The sequence below is a fragment of the Diadema antillarum genome, unplaced genomic scaffold, assembly GCF_040938485.1.
Source record: "Diadema antillarum isolate AM-2024a unplaced genomic scaffold, OU_Dant_1.0 seq00000704_RagTag, whole genome shotgun sequence".
NCBI lineage: Eukaryota > Metazoa > Echinodermata > Echinoidea > Diadematoida > Diadematidae > Diadema > Diadema antillarum.
The window spans coordinates 815,780-835,286 of record NW_027271609.1 but is presented as its reverse complement, the minus strand read 5'-3'; the positions used below and the strand labels follow the sequence as shown (position 1 = coordinate 835,286).

At 39.2% G+C, this 19,507-nt stretch overlaps 1 protein-coding gene across 1 annotated transcript in view; it reads right to left on the bottom strand.

Annotated features, from left to right (window-relative positions):
• LOC139737768 (uncharacterized) overlaps window positions 1-19,507 on the bottom strand; it is a 53,900-nt gene that overhangs the window by 15,715 nt on the left and 18,678 nt on the right. The window contains exons 2-5 of the mRNA XM_071648442.1: window positions 11,735-11,791; window positions 10,168-10,409; window positions 9,438-9,575; window positions 6,634-6,861 (exon numbers count right to left, since the gene is read on the bottom strand). Of these exons, the coding sequence (XP_071504543.1) occupies window positions 6,634-6,861; window positions 9,438-9,575; window positions 10,168-10,409; window positions 11,735-11,791 (665 nt within the window). The remainder of the gene's footprint in view (window positions 1-6,633; window positions 6,862-9,437; window positions 9,576-10,167; window positions 10,410-11,734; window positions 11,792-19,507) is intronic.

The window sequence follows — 19,507 nt, the reverse complement described above, 5'->3', positions numbered from 1 at the left end:
CAACTGATTATACGGAATTATAATGAAATCTGTCAAATATTTAGGTATCTCCATTAAAGGTTGGCAAGTTATCCAACATTGGCGCTTAAAGGTCCAGTTTATCTTTGGGAGCAGTGATGTGAAAAATGTTTAAGATATCGCATTTCATGCATATGTGCAGGTCTGTTGTACCACAAAACACCCTCCCATATATGTTTTGCAATAAAGCCTAAAATATGAAGAGATGTCAGTATTTTTCTCAATAAACCGTAACTGTAGACGGTTTAGTCTGGAAACATTTGTATTATAACTATTGTTCACATTTTGTATATCTAACAATACTTAACATCGATTTTACTGATTCAAATTTCACAGTGGTTGCTTCTATCCCTAACTCACATTTTAGAACTATTTTAAAGCACTAATGCTGGGTTTTGTTTCATCTGCAAATTGTAAATTATGCCTTTAAATGGCACATTGAGAAAGTAGTATTAGTGAAGTGAACATGACCCTATGTTCATCATAGTTCTTGTTTAATGTTCTCACTTTCAAATGATCTAAAAGCAGGATTTCTATCATGACTCTGTTTGGCACAGATCAGTGATAAGTAATACACACAATCCAAGAGAAAGGATGTTGATTCCTTAGCAAATACTGAAGAAAAACTATCATCTGATCACATTTGTGTGTGTGTGTGTGTGTGTGTGTGTGTGTGTGTATGTGCGTGTGTATACATACGAGATGAATGTATTTTGTTTGGTGAAATAATAGAAATCAAATAAAGATTACTGGGAAAAAAAAGTGTGTGTGCATGCACAAAACATACAAGCAATACTCTGTTCATGTGGATGTGGTAAGACAGCTCTTTTTACACTGGATGCCATATTAGATGACAACCAAAATATTCAAAATCGTCAAAATATTATCAAAACATTCTGAATTTGCTCCAAATGTCACTGAACCTGAACCTAAAACCCATGTTTACAATTCCTCAACTGTAATATCACCAATATGAAATATCAAATATTGTCAAAGACTCAATAGGCGTTTTCACATCAGCCTGATGTTTCGATATGGCGCGCTATTTTCTGACTTGGGAAATTAACCCGATAACGAAATAGCGCGCTATTTGATAATGTGAATACAAATTAGCGCGCTAATTGATCGGGAAAATTTCTCGAGTCCAACTCGGGAAATTTCCGAAATGGCAGGATAATTAATGCGAACTAGTGCGCTATTTGATAATGTTCGGGCTGATGTGAATAGGAAATGAAATAGCGTGTTAATTTGCGATCGCGAAAAAATATCTCGAGCTTGGATTTTTGTCAGGCTGATGTGAAAACGCCTATTGAAAAAAACAATGCGGAGGAGTTTCTCTATCAAAAAGATAGAAAGGTTTCCTTAATGTCAAATGAAGAAAGATTATCAACATTCAGGGCTAATTTTGCATTCACCTAGGTTTTATAGATAATGAATGCATTGAAATTAACACATCTGCACTCTGTAAGAATTCTGAACACTGCTGTGGTATGCACTGATCCCTTTAAGAGTTTCGGCATTCATTAAATTGCTTTGGTCTTTTTCTTGCACACATCTGATCAGACTGTTGGCCAAGCTGCAGGCCATGCAATTCAATTTGTCGAAACATCAATACGGGAGAAGGGTGATATTATGTGACAGGGGAGTGATAATAATACATTCAATTCAGGCTTTCTGAGTAGCAAAGCATTCAATGAAGCTGGCGAGACAAAGGAAATGCATAGGCAATCTACTCACGGGTGAAATTAACAAGGAATGCACGATGCATGGCATGTAATAAATGTATCACAGGAATGCCATAAACTGGCATTATACATGATATAGTACAGATAAAAATACAACAAGCTATTTACAAAGACATTTGAAACCCACTCAGTATTATCTTTTTTAAATGTATAGATTTTAACATGCCATTCACATTGCTAAACTGTTCATTTCATCTTTTGTTAAATTCCCAGCTCTACAGTATTCTATGAAACAGAATTTGTTTTGCAAATACCGGCTGTTAATATGTCAAGGAGGCCTCCACAAAACTTTGGGGACATCTTTGGAGTTGCTACGATAAACCTTTGAGGAGAAATTACTCGTGAAATTTGAATGCGTGAATCAGTAAATCAGCCATTAGCAAGACGCATGCTTCAAAAGGGTTCATTCAGATTCAACGCACTACCTGCATGCCGCATTCCATATCACAATGCACATAGAGCGGTATGTAAATTTGACATAAGACAATCTCAAAAACAGGGCAGAGATGTACAGCACGAAATGAAAAACAAGTGTACATATCTCTTGATGACAATGGACCCCCTTCCCCCCTCCCCCCTCCCCCCTCCCCCTACCAAAAAACAAACAAACAAACAAACAAAAACCCCAAAGCCAATGCCTGTGAAATTTAAATTACTACAGTGCAAAACACTCCAAGCATAGTAACAAGTGCAATCTAAACACAATAATAATATTAATATGGTATGAATCAACTGCTCAATTATCTTTTAATTTTTTTTTTCAGGGCTACACAAAAACTGATCAAGCATCTAACACGAGTAGGAAGATTATTTCATAAATTCCTGACCTACTACCCCCACAGAGGCAACTTCATATCACAGCTAAGACCCAGAAGGGTGCTACCGCATTCTAAGATTTTAGCATAAAATAAAAACTAAACAATAAATTTCCATGAAATAAAAAGTTTATTTACTGTAAAAGTGGATATTTTCATGCGACTAATTTTACGCTTTCGGCCTGGTAAGAAGAGTTTCGCATGTTTTTAATTCCGCGGAATCAAGACAGTAACTAAGGGAACGTATGGCAAGCAAAAATATTCATGTGGTATTATTTTCATGCTAGTTTCTGGTTGCACGAAAGGCGCGAAAATTTCAACACTGCAAAAATTTCCACTTTTACAGTAATCAAAAGTGGATAGATCTCTGCATTGTTCCACATATCTTGTAAAGTGGCGCCATTGTGGTTTTAATTTTAAACATTTCATTGAAAATGAAAATAATTCAAAATTGACACCACAGTGTAAAGGAGATCAAGCTCTACAGCATGATACCAAAAACTTAGTACCCCTCCCCCCCCCCCCCCCAAAAAAAAAAAAATGTGACAAAGTTCTTTTGGTTCTCAGCCAACGATATTCTCTTTGACAGTGGCTATTTCAGCACTATCCAAAGTCTACAAAAGAAGCTTTGCAGATTGCACCAAGGATGTAAAACAAGTCAATATGATATTTATGAAATGTTATATATGATATCAGATGGGCAATTCCGCGGTTTACGTTACATTTAAAGAAATTTAGATATTTATTTTTACTACTAAATCACCATTTATTCATTTCAAGTCAAAATCATCGTAAAACATATTCATCCTTCCCAGGTCTATGATATAGAAAAGAATGAGTACAATCCAACAAATATTAGAATTGCTATGGTAACTAATAGGGCTGGTTAGTAACGTTACGAAAAAAGGACATGACAAAAAAATCAATGTCCTGTAACAAAAAGTGTGCAAAATTTAAAGTTACTTCAAACAAAGTGTTGCATTAATTTCAATTATTGCATCATGACAAATGTTCACGCAAATATTTTTAGCAGTTCGACCGATAATTTATTAGCTAGACCCCCAAATGCATGGTTAGTAACGTTACATTTGTCCGGAGTAATTCCTCTGGTCATTTCAACCTTTTGTAATTGACAAAATGTCACATGACTTCTGGAGTATTTAAGTATATTCATCTTTTACCTTTTAGCAAAAATTTCAGGAACAAATTTCAAAGCAACCCACTGTAATTGGCATTTAAGTGAATTTCAGCATCCCCAGTCCCACATGTACATTTTAAATGATGGTTTTAGATCTCGCAAAATCAATAAATATGAAAAATAGAATCTACTGAATTTGAAAGACCTTAATGATTGGTGAACATCCATGGCATTAGTTGATACCTAAATTAAAGAGTAAGATAAAGAGGTACATGTCCACCTAACTGCAGAATTGCCCAGATATACTTTTGTATCAGAAATGATTGAGTTGTATATATGATACATAACTTCTGGGCCCTGTTTTATCAAAAGATAAAATCGATTTTAAATTTTCTTACCACACAGGCTGCCATACACTTACAGTTGAAATCAACTTTATAACCAATTTTAACTCTTCATAAAACAGGGCCCTGATGAGTTAAGATGTTACATGCAACTACTGTAAAAAGTGGATATTTTCGCGCGACTAATTTTTCACACTTGGCCGGGTAAAAAGCGTTTCGCGTGCTTTTAATTCCGCGGAATCAAGACATCACGCACAGGAACATATGGCAAGCAAAAATATTCGCGTGCTTTTATTTTCGCGCTAGTTTCTGGTTGCGCGAAATGCACGAAAATTTCCACTTTTACAGTACCAAATATATTTTGTTTGATATGCTTCCCTTTGTACTCTGCAGGTATGCCTCTTTTATGAGTAACATTTGACCCATAGCCAGTTAAAATGTTGATTAAAAAGATATATATTGTAATTTGTATTATGTAAAGAGTGCAGAGTATTCAGAGTATTCATAGCTGGTCCGGCTGTTGAGTTAATGATGGTTATACTGATCTAATCTTATTTAGTCCGGGCACCCTGTTCAGAGTTAGCACAGCTCTCGTAGAGGGCCCTCTCATTATCAATCACTCTCGGTCAGCATAGCAAGGGTCAATTTGGGCACTTTGAGGATGAGGGGTGCGACAGATTAAGAGAGTGTGTCCGAGGACATACACGTAAGTATCAGACAAGATTTGAACCCAAGACCTCTGTTTGATGGTCCAGAGAGTCTACCCACTACGCCAGCACTTTTACTGGTAATTGCAGAACAAGAAAACTGACCTTATTACAAAGAGGCGCAAATTCTACTGACCTTTACATGTATATAATACCAGATATGCTGAGACATGTGAAATTGAATCCATACTCCCTACAATGAGTGCGAGCAAATGTGAATTGCTTTAGCTTTCATCAAACATACAGAAAACAGATAATCAGCTTCCTAGTGGCTGCCGCAGTATATGCTATGGTGGTAACCCCTTTAGCAAGCCTTTCACGCAGAAAGACCTTAAGTATACACAAGCATGCAGACAACACACACACATACATACATGCACACACACACACACACACACACACACACACACACACACACACCTTTTCTTGTGGGAATGCTGTATCTATAAGTACAATTTGTCACTGCTCCTTATCTTTCTTTTCTGAAATGATACCACATATAACAACATTAACAGTTGCAACAGAATATTTTAATCCCCAAGGACAATCTGTCTTGGGCACATTCTCACCACTCTGTCCTCACACAAACATGAATACGGAAGAAAAGTGAACAAAATATGCGCATTCAGACACAGAACCAAGGAACATTATCTAAACAGCAGCACAGCACCAACGATCTTCCTTGGTGGCAAATGTCTTCTGTGTACTTTAAGTTACAGCATGGACATTTGCAGCAAATCACAACTATCTCCCTTACATTGATATAATGCTTCTATAGGTTCCCAGGGTACCACTTCTTTCCTACTTTACTTTGTGATTCTGCTATCCCTGTATGAACTATTTCAACCGTACGCTACTGCAGATCTATGCACTCCACCTTCTACGTTATAAAAGGTACCATATGCTATGCACCCTCTGTAATGCACCCTCTACATTATACACCATCTCAGTCATGCCATCAACCCATACATAATCTCAACAAATTTCCCCATATCAGCGTATCACTTCTTTCATATTTCATTCTACAATTGCGTCATTCCTGTATTGACTATCTTAACCTTTATAGGCTATAGTACAGCAATTGTGCACCCTCTGTGTTATGCAACATCTGCTTTGCATCCTCGGTATTATCCACTTTCTACGACACACCCTCTGAGTTGTCCATCTTTTGTACCACACTCTCTGCATTTTCCAACTTCTATACTGCACCCTCTGCATTATCCACCTTCTGTAAAGCACCCTTTGCAATACGCAGCTTATGTAATGTCCCCCCTGCTTTATGCACCTTCTGTAATACACCCTCTGTATGGTTCACCTTCTGTAATACACCCTCTGCAATATCTACCTTCTGTAATGCACCCTCTGCAATTATCCACCTTCTGTAATACACCCTCTGCAATATCCACCTTCTGTAATGCACCCTCTGCAATATCTACCTTCTGTAATGCACCCTCTGCAATTATCCACCTTCTGTAATACACCCTCTGCAATATCCACCTTCTGTAATGCACCCTCTGCAATATCTACCTTCTGTAATGCACCCTCTCCAAATCTTGCCTGTTTGTAGCATTTGCACATTTTCTCTACGATCCTACCAGCCGTATACCACAACTCGCAATTTTATACATTTTTGTAAAACTTCTACACTTTCTCATTGATTCTGCCATCCCTTTATCGAGTCAGCCAACCTTTAACCATAGGAGCATTCATGCACCTTTCATTGCTTTTTACTCATTCGCAAACCTTTAGACTGTTTTGTAATACCTATTTATCGTCTCTCTACAGTCACCGCTATCCCTATACTTACGCCGACAACTTGGTATTCACCCACTTTTCCTCTACTATCACTACCACCTGTCTACTTACACTGACAACTTGGACCTGCTGTTGTAGGAGTTGCAGCTGCTGGGGGGTGAGTGCCGTGGTGATGGCCTGAATGGGCGTGGCCAGCTGTGGGGCGGCCGCCGTTGCCGGTTGGGTGACCGTGGTGGCCGTAGCGGGCTGAGTGGTCTGGGCCTGGCTGGCTGTGGTGGCTGCAGCGGCAGCCTGGAGCTGCTGGGCAGCGCTCTGCATAGTGGACAGCTTGACCGCAGCCTGTGCCTGCTGGTTCTTCGCCAAGGGGGACAAGAACGTAACAAGAGGCCATGGGGGTAAGAAAGAAGGTCACCAGTACTTTCAAAACGTTGAAGTCATGATCACGATGATTACAATAGTCTGAAAGCCCTGTTGCACTTCATTCACAAATGTAAAACCAGAAGTTTTCACATGCATTAAACTTACGCAAATTCACAAGGAGCTAAGATTTGCAAAAGTAAAATGCACAAAATAGTGTTTGTCTAGATATAAATAATCATGTAAATGCCAGTGGGGATACCCGAATGTTTCTGGCTTTACAGCAGCACATTCACTGGAGGGGAGGGATTTATAGACCACTCGGCAAAGATGTCTGGTAATGAACTGTCAAAGAACAGAAATTATCTAATTGTTCTAATCCCACGAACCATGACCCTCCTGTTAGACTGAGGCATTGTTACATCCCGCAAACTTAGCAATTTGTACAAATTTCCACATTCCTAACTTCATAATAGTGATTAGCAAATTTGAAACAGTACAAAGAGTGCAGAATTCACTTAATAACAATGAAAAGTCAAAACAAATAGAAATATTTCATCTACACATGGCTTTCAAATTATCTTTTACCCCTTGATGAGAAGCTAGCATCTGAAAACCATATTGGTGTTAGTGCCTTGCTAGCTCTATTAAACACCAAGTACCTTGATTGATCATAACAATCTAATTTCACAGTGCATTAACAAAACAAAGACACAAGCAAACAAACAAATCAGCATTCTTTCACAGAGTCCAGCTACACTGTTCAAGGTAATTTGACAAGGTGCCAGTTTGCCTGTACAAACCTTTAATAACTCACTGGGAGGCAAGGAAGGTTCCTATTTAATTCTTTGTGCTTTGCGTGCTGTTTGACACAGAAAACCCCATAGCAATGTACACACTGTACCTGTTGGAAGGTTGCTTTTGCCTTTGCTTTTGTGTCTTTTATTTATGCTTTAGGTGTTTACTGAATTAAATTTAGCTTGGTTGCCTATTAGCCTAATTAGCATACAGTAGTCAGGTAATTAGCCCAAAGAAGTATAGTAGCTAATTTTAATCAAGGAAGCGTGAAAACATGCTTAATATGCCTTTTCAAGGTTTTCTGTGACATGGAATCAATTCATAACACCAGCTTCTATTTTCCAATGACCCAAGTGTCTTTAATATCATAATTAGCCTAATGAAATACTTTGCATATATAGTCCAATAGATGGTCCCAGATACCATGTACATGACTATGACCTGGAAAGACCATTGAATACAAGATCTTTTGTTCTCATTTGTGTTCTAGAAGGGTACTGAAGTAAATGAAGCCTGGTTTCCCCCTTGGCAACCTTGGGCAATTACCTTTATCAACGTTATTAGCATAGTCAGATAATCAGGGTAATATGTGATATGGTGTTAAGCGTATTGCACGAAGTCTGATAACAAGGCCAAAACAACCTTTTCAAGGCTTTTTTTTTTTCAGGAATTCATTTATGATACCAGTTTTTTTCTCAAGTAATGCAATTTTCAAAATAACATAATTAGCATGATGAGGTAATTATCATATGTACAATAAAGTCTATTTTAGACAGTACAATATCAGGCTTGTAACAGGGAATTTTCTAGCAAAGGGCGAGGGAGCAATATTGGAAATAATGGAGCTTTTGTGAGAGTGAACACACCTAGGTGGTAGAGTCTAGGACCCCGTTTTCACAGTGCTAGGCGAGGCCGCGGCCGAGCCCACCTTCATTTCAGTGTAAACGCGCAAAAGGCCAAATTCGAGGCCAAAATTCGCCGTGCATTTGGTCACGCTCTGGAGGTGGTCTCCGCCGCGGCCGAGCCCGGCCTTTTCTCAGTGTAAACGCAAACTGGGCCAAATGCGCGGCCAATTTTAGTCTGGCTTCCAAACCCTCTCACTGTACTATTTCGCTATTCAGGATATTAACCCCCTCAACGTCGAAAACTAGTATAGTTTAAGGTGGTTTTGTCCTGCAAAGGATTTTTTCCTTCGGCAAACGCCTTTGCCCGAACGGCGACTTTGTCGCCACAGAATTCAGTTGGCAAAGGGTCTGAAAACCAGACAATACCAAATTGCGTTTGTTTACAAGCAGAGCGCCACTACAACAAAATATTGAAAGGTTTGAATCAAAAGCGCGGCCGAGGCCGGCAGTGTAAACGGACAAAATTGCGGGGCTCAGCCCAGCCCCGCACTGTAAACGGGGTCTAGGTAGTGATTTGGCTCAGTCGGTAGAGCGTCTAACTCCAAATCCACAGGACCCCAGTTCTATCAATGTTGTGTACCGTTCCCTCCAGTTTGAGGCAAAATACACTGTTCCTCAGATAGGACATAAAATGGAGGTCTGGTTTGTGAGAGAGCCACAACTCACGCATGTAAAAGATCCCGCTTCATTCATTCATCGCAAATAAAAGCGTGGTGCATAACCCAGTGAAGTGGCCCCACCTTACATGCAACTGGACCCCAGGGAAGACCAGCTACTGCAGCTGAACATGGGTTATCAAGTCATCTTCTCAGATGGAAAAAATGAAACCAAACACACAAACAAACAAACCCTCACCACTGGAGACTTGAGAACCTGTGCCGCCGACGTTGCCAGGGCAACCTGCTGCGTGCCCTGAAGGTTAGCCAGGGCCAGTGGGGTGGCACCGGCCTGGCCGAAGGGGAGCGTCTGTAGCAAGACCTGGGCTGCACCGGGCTGCAGGGAAATGATCATAAATGAGAGTGCATTCAGCTCCACGTTTGCTTTTTTTTTTCATTGCACCGGCCACATCCCAGAAACCATATTTCTGTTGTTTTTTAGCTTCATTTTTCATAATTGCTACCACTCGATGGGATAGTTTTTCAGACGGTAGACTGAAAATTTCTCTCGTGAACCCTACTTTGGTCAGGCTGTTTCTGTCCACTGCAAAATTATCACAAGCCATCAAATCACTATCTTTTTGATCCTTCAATAGGCAACATTTTACTGCAGATAAAACAATACTGCATACACCATGTATATCTAGCGAAGTCTAATTTTTTGCAACTTTGGACTTCCAGAAAATTTTGCGAGTGGTTAAATTTGTGATTGTGGAGCATGGTACTGAACAGAGAAATGTATGTCTGCATGTCACACTCATGTCAGGATAAGAATTAATATTTTTGCATGTTTTTAAATTCACAAATAGCAGCGGACTCATGAAATTTGCAAAAATGAAAACCTCATGAAATATTCAGCGTATACAATAGCGTACATATGATTATCGCTCAAACTCCCCTCTTCTGCCCTCCCCAATCTTGAGACTTACGTTGACCAGGAACTGCTGGGGCTGGGCCTGCAGGTGTCCAGCGATGGCCTGCAGCTGGGCAGCCTGCGGCTGGAGTGCGGCCAATCCCTGGGGGGTCATGACGGTGGTGGCGTGGGCCAGGGTCGGCTGCCCCGAGGTGGTGGTGGCTACCACCTGCAGCATCCCGGCGGGGCTGAGGCTGACCGGAATGGGGTTGGCGGCCACAATGGGCGTCTTCACCTGCTGGCTGGCATCACCACCCCCTGGGGATGGACAACATTCCGGACAGAAGGAGGTGACAGAGGGGAGGAGGGAACAGGGTTGCAGGGGTGCAGGGGTGCAGGGATGCAGTGGGGCAGAAACAGTGGAGTGGTAGATTTAAAGCACATGGATCCAATGAAATCTGTACTCAAGATCAAAACAAGACTGTCAGAAGAGATCACAGTCCCATTCACACCTGTTTGTAATTAACAGTTCTCAAATATCAATTTGTCTTCTTTTTTCTGCGATGCAAAAAAATTCTTGTGTGAGGACACAATACGAATTTGTGAACTACCTGGATACTGCAATGCAACGCAAAAATCAGCCTTTCTTGATTGTTTTGGAAAGTGTTGCTACAAATTGTCTTGCCTACTCTATGTCAACGACATGTAGGGAAAAAAAACACAAATCTCGGGCTGTTTTATCCCATGATGCATCTTACCACACTAAGTCTGCACATGAGAAAGATGCCATGGCTCATGCTCTGGTGATTGTGTGGATATTCCCAGTTTGTACATTTAAAGTGCTTTGTATGTACATGAATTATAATTATCATTATTATTTTTTTTTCAGGCTAGCCATGTGTAATAGGTGGCAAATAAAATCAATTTTTACATCATGATCTAAAACCTGATAACTCGCATGTGTGAAAGGGCTTGCTTACGGTCACAGTTGTTTCTGCAATATATTCCCTTCTGCTCAGAGAATTGGCAGTTGACAAGTAAAAAAAAAAAATTTGTTGTTTGTTTGTTTGTTTGTTTGTTTGTTTGTTGTTGTTGTTGTTTTTGGGGGGGAGGGAGATTAGAAATACACATTTCCATACCTGTCACTGAAATAGTATGTTAGGAATAGAATTGCCCATGCCCATGAATGCAGTTTGTATGTTTGGAGCACTTTATTTTAAAGGGATGGTATAGTTTTGGTTCAGATGGGGATTTAGGTTTTCTACTGTCTTTTCGTGATATAATGAGAAACCTCTCATGAAATATGACAGAGCATATAGTTCTAAGAGGAATCCAAAGTTTATTTGATGAAAATTGGTTTTGAAATGGCTGATATATCCAAAGCAAAGCAATCCTAATAAAAGGTGGGATCCACCTCTTATTAGGATTGCTTTGTTTCCATACTTTGTTTTTGGATGTCTCAGCCATTTCAAAACCGATTTTCATCAAATAAACTCTGAATTCCTCCTGGATTGTACGCTCTTTAACATTTCATAGAGTGAATTCTAAGTATCTCACAAAAAGTTAGAAGCTGAATCCTCATCGCAACCAACACTAAACCATCCTTTTAAGCCCAGTACCAACAACAGCACATCAATACTCACCCCCTTTCTTGCTTGGGGTACTTTCAGAAGCAGTTTCTGCACTCATGGTGGCGTTATCTGCAAACAGGTAAACACAGAAAAATTGCAAGACATGATCAGATATAAAATTGTGGAAAAAAAGGGGGTTGGGAAAAGCTTTTTTACATGACACCAATAAGACCAGGTTTAATCTCCAGGAGAAGAACTTTGCAGATTCGAGACATCTCCACAACCAGCGGGACTTGAGTCACTACTAGGTCGCCACCTACTCTCCAAACCAAGGAGATGCCCACTTTGAGGGAATAAAGGATGATTAACCCCATGAGGACGGACTGATTTTGCAACAACAAGCACTTCCAATAGACACCTGCCCGAGTGTACTCGGGACTCGTCCTCAACGGGTTTAAAATAAGGGGACAAGAAGAGGAGTTGTAGTTGCTATTAATCAGCCAAAAGCATGATCTTATCATAATTTTGTACGACCCGTGAAAGAGTTGTGAGGTAATGAATGACATCATCATAACTTCCGACATACAATATATGTATTGTGCAGTTGCAACCAATATAACTATTCAGTCAAAACCTTTGCAACTTTAAAAGTTCATGTACTTTCTTATACCACATTTATCATACACAGCTGGCACAAGAAGTGCTCCTCAAGCACTTTGACTTTCATATGCCCCTCCGTGTCTGTTCATACAGAGAATCGACGCTTTCAGAGATCACACGCGAAGTGGTTGACGTGTGGCCGAGAGGGCACAAATGTCATGGCAACCTTCGAGTGCGCAGGAACTTCTAACATGAATTCACTGTATGCACAGCATGTGCTGCAAGTCCACTTCCGCACAGTTTATACAGAGGTTATGGCTTCAGGAGCGCCCCCAAACCTACAAGCTTGAGAGGGGCATCTTTAGAGCACTCCAGGGCTCGATTGTCTGGTGATAGGGAGTTTAGAGGGGTCCAGGCACGCTCCTGGAGTGCTCTGAATTCCCAATTTCTTGTGAAGCCTCTGCCATTCTGTTCGCTCCCACTGGCTTCATCAAGAAGGAAGGCTATAACCCCAGCGATAGTCTGGAACTGTCTAGCAATGGAGATGGGTGGGATTAGCATCATAATAACCCAGTTCAGAGTTTCACTTTGGGCATGGGCAGAAAAAAGGTATTTGAACAGGCATGTTGGAATTTAACAATTATTCATGTATTGTAACTGTTGCAAAAACATCCAACTGACAGCAAAAGAAAAAAAATATTCTCAAAAGCCTAGTATTTGGCAATATTAATAAAAATGTTTGTTATAAAAATGCATTTAATGCAAATAATGAAATGGATGCTTCCAAATTGTCAAATGAAGCACCACACTGGCCACTTGGCCTACCTAAGTTCATTTTTTTTTTTTTAATTGAACATCAGTTCAATTTATTGTTATCTCGAGCAAGCTTATGCAATTCATGTCGCTTTGAAAACAAGTTGAAATAAAATGCCTAACCAACTGAGAAAAAAAAGCAAGGTTATTTGCAAAAATTTGCAAAAATTACGAACTGGCTCATGTATGGTAAGACTAGCTCAGCATACCGATGGAAACACGCAGCAAAAGCCTGGAATAATGGATCGGAGATTACTGTACATGCAAGTCATCCTCATGAGTATTCATATTTTCTCTCAACTGACATACATGTATCAGGTGAGCTTTCTATTCTGTTTTATTTTGGGTTTTCTAAGATTCCAGCAGTGTGCTTGTTTCATATTCGAAATATTTATTACGTTCAAGATACAACATGTAGAATGGGGTTAAGAATTTCCAAAGTGAAAACAGTGATGCATTTTTTTTTTTTGGGGGGGGAGGTGTTTTTCATCCCCAGATGTAGTACGGGATCTACAATGTGTAGGAACAAAACAAAGAAAATGGGCTGAGAGAAACAAATGATAAACAAGCTCTTTGTATCAAAGCCATATGACAGCCATGAAAATATTGCTAAAGCAATCAAACATTCAGGACATTGCAATACCAGCAGACACAATTCAGGATGTACATTTGTACAATGCATGACGAATTAGTCTCTATGAGTGATTTTTTAATTCTTATCATTATTTTTTTTTTTACAGTTGCAAAAATTTTTGTTTATTTCAATATTATGCAGTTTTTCAAATAGGCCAGAGATGTCAGCAAAAAAAAAAGGGGGGGGGGGGAGGGGGGAATAACACAAAATTGGCATCTCCACCATCAAAAACAGCAACATCTGGAAAGCATTTGAGAAATTTACCACAGCTCCAGACGGATAAAAAAAAAAAAAAAATGACCATAGCAAAGGCTTTTCTTTGCTTAGTCCTTAATGAATATGAAGTACTCACACAACTGGCCTATAGTATGTCGTGTTGTACAAGCGTACAGTAGGTCCAATGCAGCCTCGAATCAGTTTTTAAATAGAACCACGGTACAATGTACTGTACAGTGTACGTGTGCGCGGGTTCTTGCGAGTATTTAGAGAAGAGGGTCTGTCTGAGAAACTTCCGTCGCAAGTGTTGAAATGCGACACTCGGCAGTCCAGAGCGCCTTCCTTCGAATCTGCGATGGCAGCAGCCACCCTCCTTTCCAGCTTTCCAGTATTTAAGGTCTCTTTCTCTTCTCTCCCTCCTCACCCGCTCTATCTTCTTCCCCCAACTCCGGACAATTTCCAATTCAGATGAATATTTATGACTAGTTGCCGATGCACATGTTATGCATTTTGAGCACTTTGTTTTCTCCTCTTTAGGAGGCCGGGATATATGCAATTTTGTTTTCGGGGCTGAATAATAAGTGCGGGGGGGAAAAAAAAAAGAGGAAAATGATGTATGATTTTCTTTGGCCGTTCAGCGTGTGGCGGGACAGCCACAAGGTTAATTGAAATGCATCATATTTGCTGAATTATCATTTCTATTGAATTACAAGCCACAACTCCTCTCGTTAACAACTGGCTGAAATATGTTGCCGGTGATGGTATACAGTTTTGTACCCCCCTTCACAGTGTACACTGTGTACATATCAGCACTACTGTTGAATGCCTGTTTGCATTATTTGCAAGCAAGACTAAAACAACAACAACAAATGTTGAGTAAGAATCCCGGGAGTACACTATACATCTAGGTAAACAAGTGACAAAATGAAGAAAACAAAAAGAAAACAAACTCTTGCATCATCAGGGTAGCCACAAGCCTGCATATTTGCAAATCTGGATTCAACTCCATTTGGCATGTACTTTGTGGCTCATCTATTCATAATAATCTATACAAATTATCCACAACTTGACAGATCTCTATTAAAGGCTTGCTTGACACAGCAAGACAACTTTGAAACCAACCAGTCAGACCTGACGACCTTTCTGACTGAAAAATAGGGAGGATTTGGCTCATAAGTAGGAAAGAAAGAGCAGTTCCAATTAAACAGGAGGGTATGTAGTAAAATTATCAAGAAAAATAGGAATCTCCTTTTGAAACATGAGTCGGGAATGGCAAAAATTCAGATTATTTCCTCCAGATTCCGAATGCTTGGGAGGTCTGCAACCTCCATCAGGTCAATGTAATGAAAAGCCCTCAAGAGACTAATTCACTATTTCCTCACTAACAGTACATTGTATGTTCCTGACAACCCAAAACCTTGACAAGAATAACCCAATATCACAATAAGCATTGCATAGGAGCCGGAATTACCACTGACCAGTTTACTATTGTACCACGCATAATGTACCATGTACATCTTTATTACACAGTATTCATATGTACAGAAAAAAAAAAAAACCCTAAAAGTTTGTCAAAATGTCCTGACAAAGCAATATTTAAAGTAATGAATGCATGCTAACCAGATTCTACTAGTGATAAATTTGTTAATATAATTCCAATATCATGCATATCTCTGCATTTAAAGAAAGGCAGGTCCCACCAACACTAAGCCACAGCAGAGGGTATTCTACATATCTGTACATGTACATGGATCATGCTCCAGTAGTTTAACAACTAAAAAGAAAAAACAAACAACAAACAAACAAACAAAGTTTTGCATTGCAAAATTTCCCAAACCAATAATTCTTATGCATTAATGGGCCCTACTGTCTGTTGTCCTACAGAGGAGGTAGGCATAGAAAATCAAAATAAAAACTACTTGTAATCAGTACTGAAATTAATTGCAGCAATATAGAAAGTCACCATATGTGCAACAAAAAAAAAAAAGAAAGAAAGGAAAAAAAAAAAAAAAACCTTTAGGCATGGCACTCACGTAAATCATTAAGAGATCTCGCTTCTCATAATTCTAAATATATATTTAAGATATTTGTATTTCATACAAAAGATCATTATCCAAGACTTTACATCCAGCACAGGATTTGATGTAGAACATCTTACTCTTATGGAAGAAAAAAGTATTTAAGTTATTAAGGTAGACAATTTCTGAACCGTCATTTTCTGCTTGCTTGTAGGCATTGCAGTGACTATAGACTAAATTGGATTCTGAGTTCTAGATCTCACTGAACCAGAGAACAACATTTATGGGCCTGAAAACTTCCTTTTTTCAAAACAAGATTCATTCAGCAGATGCATTAGTCAACAAATTAAATCAGTTTTGGAGTTTGTATGAATATGAAATGAAATGGAAATCGGACTAGTGCTAATCTCATGTTCTTTGGCCACCTACACACTTGTACATTTATCTCATACCCCTTTCAAGAGCTCATAGCTAAGCCATCTACAGCTAAATAATGCTGGGTAAGACCAAACTAATCGTGTTTACATAACCGTGAGAAGTCTGCACTACTTTTCGGAGCGCACTTCAGAATACGATGACACCAATCTATCAAGTTATACAAGTTTTCTTGTGCAGGTTTGCAATCTGAGTAGCTACAAAATAGTTGTATACTTTTTACAATATACCGTATGCAGAGATCTACAACTGTACACACACACACAAATCTGTTAGACAAACGGAAAAACAAGAAGTCCAGTGACCTTTTACCCGAACTAATTTTATCATGCAAGTTGTGAAACATACAGTGCTCTTGGTATGTATTCAACCAAGAAGTCTCCATTATCATTGTGCTGCTATCAATCATGTGAATGATGCAGCATAACAATACTGTGGATTTAAAATATCTGTCATGTCCAGTATTGGCCATGCACTTTGGAAAATTGGTTTGAAAGTTGTGAATACACAGTAGTCAAAGTTTGCTTAAAGGAAACCCAAACCCAACGAGAAATGTGGATTGAGTGAAAGCGGTGCTCAACATTAGTAGAACACATCAGTGAAAGTTTTAGGAAAATCTGACAATCGATGCAAAAGTTATGAATTTTTAAAGTTTTGGTGTTGGAACCGTTGGATGAGGAGACTGCAAAACTAGAGGCTATGGCGTCATGTGTCGACAACGATATAAAAGAAGATATAAAGGGAATTCCACAAAAAAAAAAAATCATTTTTCGTGAAAATCACAAATTCCATCAACTTGCTACTGACATCTATGTTAAGTGTAGCGATTATTTCCCCTGCTTTCTGAAAGCGGTTAGTCAAGTGCTCTTTCATTATGCTAAAAAAGTGAATTTTTGTGGAATTTTCTTTATATTTCTTTATATTGTTGTCCATACATAAGTCATAACCTCTAGTAGAATCCTCATCCAGCCGTTCCAACACCAAAACTTTATAAAGAATCGTAACTTCTGAATTGAATGTCAGATTTTCCTCTAACTTTCACTGATGTGTTCTACTATTAAATGTTGCTGCTTTCACTCAATCCACATTGCTCTTTGGGTTTGGGTTCCTGAAAATCCGTGCATGCATGCTTTATTAATATTCATGATGGATTGCCCTGGGCACTGGTAGTCTGAATTCATAGTAAAGGATAAAATGCATGCACATGAAGAAAAATAAACACATAAGAGTATGTTTTCACGTGCTTGCATACATATGTACATTGTACCTTACATTCAGGATGAATAAAGACTAGCTCTGTGATAGTGGGATTTCTCATGAATATGTCAGAGAGCATTCAAACCCTGGCCATTGTTCAGGACCATTGTCTGGGTATTTAAATTACACACTCCCATACGCACCAATTGACCCCTGTACAAAATTAAAGTTTTGTACAGAGGGTTGAAAATACAGCAAAATCTAAAACCTAAATTAAAAATATATCTTGAATTTAATGAAACTGGTTCATGCTTTCATTTTTGAATTACCTCCAACAAAATTGTGCACTATTCAGCTATTGCTCATATCAATGTCGATGTTTTCTGATATAGTTTTTGAACTATCACAGATCAAAACTGAAAAACGTTTTTGTAACACCTAGTACAAGTAGTTTGGCATACCGAATCTCTTCAAAATTTATCATCTGTGACCATACACTGTAAAAAAAAAAAAAAAAAAAAAAAAAAAAAAAAATTATTAAAAGAAATGGGGGGGGGGGGGGGTCAAAGTAACAAAGCTGCTTGTAAAGAAAAAAAAAACATTATCTTCAACAAGGTGGAAGATAGATTAGATGGTATATGAATTATGCATAAGTGGCCTAAAACAATATGAGCTGTTGTAAAGCCATGACTTCAAGTTGCTTTACTCCAGCTGGCTTTTGATGGTAGCGCCGAAATCTACTTGCCATAAATAGGGATCAGCGTTAGGCCCCTGAAATAATCCAAAATGAAATGAAAAGCATGGAAATCAGACCAGAATGAATAAACACATACATACCCTATATAGCTGCACCAACATGATTATGCATCTTGTAGCAGGCCTTGTGCACACTTACATAATCCAACACCTACGCATCAGCCTTCTTCCTGTTCTTTTCTACATGAATGCACAGATTGCGTGGAATCCATCAAAATCAATCAAATCAGACAAAAATACTGAACCAATTTCAGAGTCTGTAAACCTGCAAATTTATCACATATCAATTTCCAGAGCTCTACAAAGCTGGGTCACCTTACTTTTAATAAATGGAAAATAAATGCATTACTTTGTGATTGCTTGGAAACTGTAAATCCACTTGTTCAACAAGTCAAGTCCACACAAAATAAGCAAAAGCACGCAAACAGACCCCAAATTTACACAACATAAAGTACAATGAAATTGAAGTTTTATGTATTATGCTCTTCAGAAGAAAAAGTTATTATGAGTCAGAGTCAGTTAGTATGATAGCGATATGCAGTAACAAATCTCCAATTCATTTGCATGCCACTCTTCAACAAATATCCTGTACTAGTTTTCCATTTTTTTCCCATTACCCTCCCCCCCCCCCCCTCAAAAAAAAAAAAAAAAAAATGTTTAAGCATAAAACTATGAAATTAAAACTTGGTTTGATCCAGTGCTGGTGTTGCTTTCCATTTGGGCTTCTTCATGTATAGTGCTGGAAAACAGTCACCAAACAGTCATTATTTTTGAGTTTCTGTACGGTTGACTTCCTGGGTCTTTGGTGGTGGGGGGTTGAGTGAAAAAAAAAAAGAAGGTTGCTTCAAATGCTTTTGCTTGCCAAATTCGGGCAAGCATTTTTTTTTCTCACTGTTCCAAAACACTTGCCCGATAGCACCTTGCCTCAAGGACAATTTGGAAGCAGAGAAAGTGAAGGCTGAGAAGGGTTCCCCCCCCCCCCCCCCCCCGAAAACTTTGCCATGTCATCACGCCTCAACTCCGGAAAAAGTGCCCGCCTCGGACACGAACGTGAGACCCTGTGCATTCCTCAAACTTTACCCCCGATTGTTTTCCCTTCCTTTTTTCTCACTTCCCCCCCCCCCCCCCAATCCCCAGCCTCATCCCCCCTCCCCTCCCGGTCTCTCTACAATCCGT